This window comes from Rhizophagus irregularis, chromosome 17 (genome assembly GCF_026210795.1).
Source record: "Rhizophagus irregularis chromosome 17, complete sequence".
NCBI lineage: Eukaryota > Fungi > Glomeromycota > Glomeromycetes > Glomerales > Glomeraceae > Rhizophagus > Rhizophagus irregularis.
In genome coordinates, this window is record NC_089445.1 from 3,179,343 (window position 1) to 3,185,615 (window position 6,273).

The window sequence follows — 6,273 nt, forward strand, 5'->3', positions numbered from 1 at the left end:
TTAAATATCGAATTCGAATTCTCTAGAAACATAAACTGTGTAATAATAATAATAATAATTAGTCTCTAAAAATATTTAATTTTATATACCAGGAAAGAGAATTTTTTAAAACAATAATAATCATAAGTAAATTTTACCTTGAACTTTTAAGCTTCTAGTAGATTCTACAGATTCTACCATTGCACTTAAAGAACCACTTTTGTATATGCTATGTGTTATTCTAGGTCCAATGTCTGTTGATATAATAGATTTAGTTTTATTAAATGGCTCTTGAAAAAGTATATTCTCAACATTTTTTTGCAGTTTAGCTGCAGTTGGTCTTTTATTTGGATCCGAATGCCAACAGCTTTGCATTAATTTAATATAATCTTCAGGTGCGTTTGTAACAATTGGAGGATGAAGACCATCACATATTTCAATAATAAGATCGGTATCATGATTTCGATCCCAAAATGGTCTTCTACCTGTCATTAATTCCCACATAATCATACCGAAACTATAAATATCTGAAGCTTTAGTATATTTTTGTCCTTGAAGAACCTCTGGTGCAACATAGGGAATAATACCATATACTTCATTATCCTCATCATCATTTAGTGATGATTTACTTAGTCCTAAATCACCTGTTGTCGCTAGTAATAAATTATCATTTTTCATATCTATAAAAATGTTACCACTATGATAATCTTTGTGAATTACATTTGCGTCATGTATAGTTTTAAGCCCAAGTATCATATAATACAAGATTTGTAACTTTATTCCCCAGTCCATATTGTAAAAATTATTGGTTATATAATTCGATAAGTCACCGTATTCGCAATATTTTGTGATTATCAAAAAATTCTGGGTAGTAGGAAGTTGGGTAATTCCATAATATGTGTTGATTATAAAATCCAAATGCTTACAACATTCACGACTCGAAACATAATTAAATATCTTGAGCTAAAAAATTAATATTATTAAATTGTTTGTTTTTTTATTTGATTAATAATTAAAAAATTATAATAAGATGTTTTACCTCATTTAATTGATTAGAAGTTATATCTTTAGAATTAGAAAGTTCCTTGAGAGCAACTGTCATTTCTCCTTTACGTTGGTTCACATCATTCCAATTAGTTATTGGACCATTGATCCAAGTCGCTTTATAGATTTTACTAAATCCTCCTTCGGCAATATATTCTACATCCTTAAATTTTTCGTAAGGAACAAATTCCATTCTCCCTTCTTTTCTAGTTAAAGTGTGTCTGATAAAATTATCAATAACATCATTTCCACTTAGAGGGATTGATTTTGTTTGGTTCATAATTCTTTATCCTTCTTTTTTTTTGTAAAAAGAAATAATTTTATCCTTCCACGAAATCACCCATATATATACTCTATTAAATTTACATGTAGTAGAAAAAAAAACAATGATTTCTAGAAAGTTATTACTAACTGCAGTAAGTTACTAAAACTAACTAAATACAGTAGTAGAACTAACAAAAAATAAAAAATTTTTTTTTTTACGTTACAATACTTTTTTCTTTACGTTACATAGTTGCGATATCTGTAAAAAAATTTAACCATTTTGCGTAATTTTTAAAAGTCTGATTGTAAAAAAAAAAAGAATTCATCATAAGAATTCAAAAAAATCCTAAAGAAACAACAAACAGTTCATGTAACAAACAGTGCATCTTCCTAATAATGGTTTAAAGTTTGATTTTGGTACTTTTTTAAAAATCAAAGATGGGAATTTATTGCATTTATTCTAGGAACTTTAATTGTATATAAAATGCTTTATAAAAGGCCATAAATTCAAAGTGAAATCTTTTTTATTTTTCAAAAAAGGGAAAAACATTATTACAATAAAGAAAAAAAACAATTTCTAAACTAAAATTAGAAATTAATCATTTTTCATTTTTCATTTATTAATAATCATCATATTTCATCATACTTGCAATATAATATTTATAATCCATTTTATATAACTAAAAAAAATACACGTGTAATAACCGTATTGTGTAATATTTCCCAAAATTTTTTTTCTTTTTCTTTCGAATTTTTTTTTATTCTTTCTTTCTTTTTCGGCTAATTTTTTTATTTTTATTTTTTGCCGGTTTCCGACATTCTTTCACTATTTAGGTTTGGATCGTCGATGCTGCAACTTCCCTAGCGTAACCTGAAAAAAATGTCACAAAATGCAACTTGACTGAAATTAAGTGTGGCGCACGTGTGACGAATAAGGAGTGACGAATAAGTTTTTACCTACTCGAAAAAACTATCCCTCAAATACTTATAGAAAATGGAAACGCAGTGGGTGTGACGGTTGTGACAAATCAAAGTCACGTGATTTTTCGTGACATTTTTTTCAGGTTACGCTGGGAAACAGGGAAAGTCCGATGCTGCGGGCTGCGCCACGGCAACTGCCGATTCTTATTAATAATAGTATTATTTTTTAGGTTGTATCAAGCTCAATAGACTGACGTAATTTACTTATTTTATTTATTAACAATAGATCGTTATAATTAAATTGTTCTGGAATTTTTTTATTTTTCATATTAATTAATGAGATATTTTTTTTTCTATAACAATAGATTGCTATAATGAATTTCTTTGTTTTTTGGTAAATGGGCGGCAAGTATAAACGGGTTACACCTTGTAATATAATAAAAATATAATCTAGAGGTAAGACATTTGTTAACCGGTTACGTAAAATCAATTTTTAACCGATTACAGCTGATTACAATATACGGGACATACCGAGAGACAACTTGGTACTGTAATGACGCGCCCTGCTTACGCACGTTTGCCACCACGTCATTGAACATTGTTATCTTTATTCATAATAATAAAATATACAAAATAACTAAAATTATCCCGAATTCATGCTTGGTTCTTAATAAAATATAATGAGAACTAAAATAAAACTAATAAAAAATTAATATTCTTTAATCCCAAAATCCCTTAACATTATCAAATTCTTATTACTCATAATTTACAATTCCAAACTTCGATAGTTTTCCATACTTAACAATATCTCACGTATTGTATCTTTCATAAATTCATTATTAAAATTCCAAAATCCTAAATATAACTTTCAAACTGCGATAGCTTCCCCTAAGTATCTTTGAATCTCGTATTTCAACTCACGAAAACATATTAACAAAATAATATCAAAACGACAAAATCATGCATTACTTAATCTTCCCACTTACTATTATTTATCGTTCACACGTTAGTTCTGTAAATGCTGAAAATACTTTGTAATTCTGGCCAAATTTAGGTGCCGGCCAGAATTATAAATCACGGGACTTCGGATAAAAGGAATTTTTTGTATAAAATTCATAATGCGGGCCGGAATTCATAGTGTCAGCCTGAATTTCGACTTTCGGCCAGAGTTTCGTTTCGAACTGACAGTGGCCTAATTTTGCAGGAATTAAAAATATATCTGCTAATTCTGGCCGAATTTTAATGCTGGCTAGGATGAGTTTGCCGAAAGTTGCCGACTTGTCGGATTGTCGGCTAATTGAAAAAATAACGAACACAAATATCACGTGACTCAATTTTGGGCTGATTCAATCCAACAACCTGACAACTCTCGTCAAAAATTTGCTGTAAAGGGTTGGTTAACCGGTTATTAACTGGTTAAGACTTTTTGGACCGGTTCCAACCTCTAAATGGTAAATGATGTATGAATTTTCTTATTTATATTCTCAGGTTAATTATATTAGTACGAAATAAAATTACGCCAGTATAGAAATCACATCAGCACTAGGATTAAAAATTTTATGGAAGCAAACCTCTTAATTCATTAATCAAAATGTTTGTTATGTCGGTTAAAGAATATAGTATCACTATATTTCCTAAACAGACATATGAAGTTGCTCAAGCGCTAAGAAGAAAGTTTTAAGAAATTTCTTTAACGTGACATACAATCTTGATGGTAGTTCTCTCTTTGTAATGAGTTCTTGATAATTCAGAATGCTATAATAGCAAAGGTACAGAACCCTAAGTCTTAAAGGGTAGAGGCGTAGCATAATTATGAACCATAAACAGTGACTGTCCGCGAAAATTTTTATCAATTTTAGAAATAAAATGAATAAATTTTGCTATTATTTATTTCAAACTTTTATAGTTTTTGGAATTACAATTTTTTTTTATAGTAAATAAAATCAGTAGTGATTGTTACCATTGGTGATTTTCACTAGTCCGATTTTTTATAAGATTAATATTAAATTAAATAATCAACTACACATATTAAACAGTTATTCTATATGTAAATTTACAAGAAGAAGAGATTTGTCTAAGGTCAAAAAGGCTGTTTTCAGATAATTTTTGAGAAAAATGCAAAATTTTGATTTTTAAAATTTTTCACTTTACTAAAAGCTTTTTTTAACAAATTTTAAAAATTTGTCATGGTCAATATTTGTTAACATATTTATTATTTAAGTTAAAATTTTGTGATCAGTATTTTTTAATTCTGGCCAAAATTATAAACCGGCATTTATAACTCCGGCCAAATTGTAATTTTTGGCCATAATTAAGAATCACCGTGGTGATGTTGTGACTGAAATTGAAATTTAACTGAATTTAAAATTCAGATATGGGAATTTCTGGAAAAGTTGACTGAATTTTAAATTCAGTTAAATTTCAATTTCAGTTACAACAGTGATAATCACTGGTGAGATTTAGCAAATACCCAATAAAATAATCATGAATAAAGGCCTAATCACATATAATTTTCAACAATCTATCTGATGGCGACGAAATCGCCACACATCAACCTAATCTAGTTGGTAAGTTAAAATTAATAGTGAATAGAAATTATTTTGGATAAAATTATTTGTGTTCTTTCGTGTTCTTTCATTTTCTAGTACAATAAGTTAGACAATATAGTAATATTAATATGTTAAAAATTTTAATTTTATACAAATAGATTATTATATTTATAGTAACTAATACAGTATAATCTTTTCTTTTACTAAATATATGAGAAGGGAAGGGGAAGGGGAAGGGAACTATTTAAAAATATACAGATAAAAAAACTATTCACATAATTTCGATTTTTTACAATAAAAAAAAAACAATTTGAAACAAATTAAAATTCTGAAAGGTAATTAATTAGTAGATAAATTATATATAGAAATCTATTTTAAAAATTTTAATAAGAAGATTTCTTGTCATCTTTTTTATTTTTCTTGTAGTAATCATCTTTCTTGTGGTAATCGTCTTTGTGATCATCTTTCTCGTAGTAGTACTCATTCTTGTAATCATCATCCTTGTAGTAATCGTCATTGTAGGTATCATCTGGTGAAGCTAAGGCATCACGTCTGTAGTATTTCTTGTCCTTATCTTCGTGGTCATCTTTCTTGTGGTAATCGTCTTTGTGATCATCTTTCTCGTAGTAGTACTCATTCTTGTAATCATCATCCTTGTAGTAATCGTCATTGTAGGTATCATCTGGTGAAGCTAAGGCATCACGTCTGTAGTATTTCTTGTCCTTATCTTCGTGGTCATCTTTCTTGTGGTAATCGTCTTTGTGATCATCTTTCTCGTAGTAGTACTCATTCTTGTAGTCATCTTCCTTGTAATAATCGTCATTGTAGGTATCATCTGGTGAAGCTAAGGCATCACGTCTGTAGTATTTCTTGTCCTTGTCTTCGTGGTCATATTTCTTGTGGTAATCGTATTTGTGGTCATCTTTCTCGTAGTAGTACTCATTCTTGTAGTCATCATCCTTATAATAATCGTCATTGTATGTATCATCTGGTGAAGCTAAGGCATTACGTCTGTAGTATTTCTTGTCCTTGTCTTTGTGGTCATCTTTCTTGTGGTAATCGTATTTGTGGTCATCTTTCTCGTAGTAGTACTCATTCTTGTAGTCATCACCCTTGTAGTAATCGTCATTGTAGGAATCATCTGGTGAAGCTAAGGCATCACGTCTGTAATACTTCTTGTCTTTGTCTTTGTGATCATCTTTCTTGTAGTAGTCGTCTTTATCATTTTTGTAGGAATGTTCTTTTTTCCCTTTTTTATGATCGTAGTAGTAATAATAATAATCATCTTTGTCTTCCTTCTTCTTATCATCATAATAATATGAAGAAGGTGACTCGTCACGTTTATTATTCAATTCAATCCCGGTATTAGGAGTAGGAGCAGCAGTAACTACATATATATAAAATGAATTAGAAAAAAACATTTTACTTATATTCTTTACAGACAAGTTTTATACTCACCTTCATTAAGGGTTGAAACTCCCAAAATTGCCAAACAAATAGCTATTGTTAACTTCAT

General features: G+C 29.0%; 2 protein-coding genes across 2 annotated transcripts; both read right to left on the reverse strand.

The window, feature by feature from the left end:
* OCT59_009398 (uncharacterized protein) lies at positions 1 to 1,303 on the reverse strand (the record flags this gene model as incomplete). Its single annotated transcript, XM_066133520.1, has 4 exons — positions 1 to 35; positions 138 to 233; positions 492 to 942; positions 1,019 to 1,303. The coding sequence occupies 4 exons, from the start codon at positions 1,301 to 1,303 to the stop codon at positions 1 to 3; spliced, it is 867 nt and encodes a 288-aa protein (XP_065999953.1).
* A 3,625-nt stretch (positions 1,304 to 4,928) lies between these two features.
* Positions 4,929 to 6,273, reverse strand: OCT59_009399 (uncharacterized protein; the record flags this gene model as incomplete). Its single annotated transcript, XM_066133522.1, has 2 exons — positions 4,929 to 6,144; positions 6,216 to 6,273. 2 exons carry the CDS (start codon positions 6,271 to 6,273, stop codon positions 5,141 to 5,143), a joined length of 1,062 nt encoding a protein of 353 aa, XP_065999954.1. The 3' UTR covers positions 4,929 to 5,140.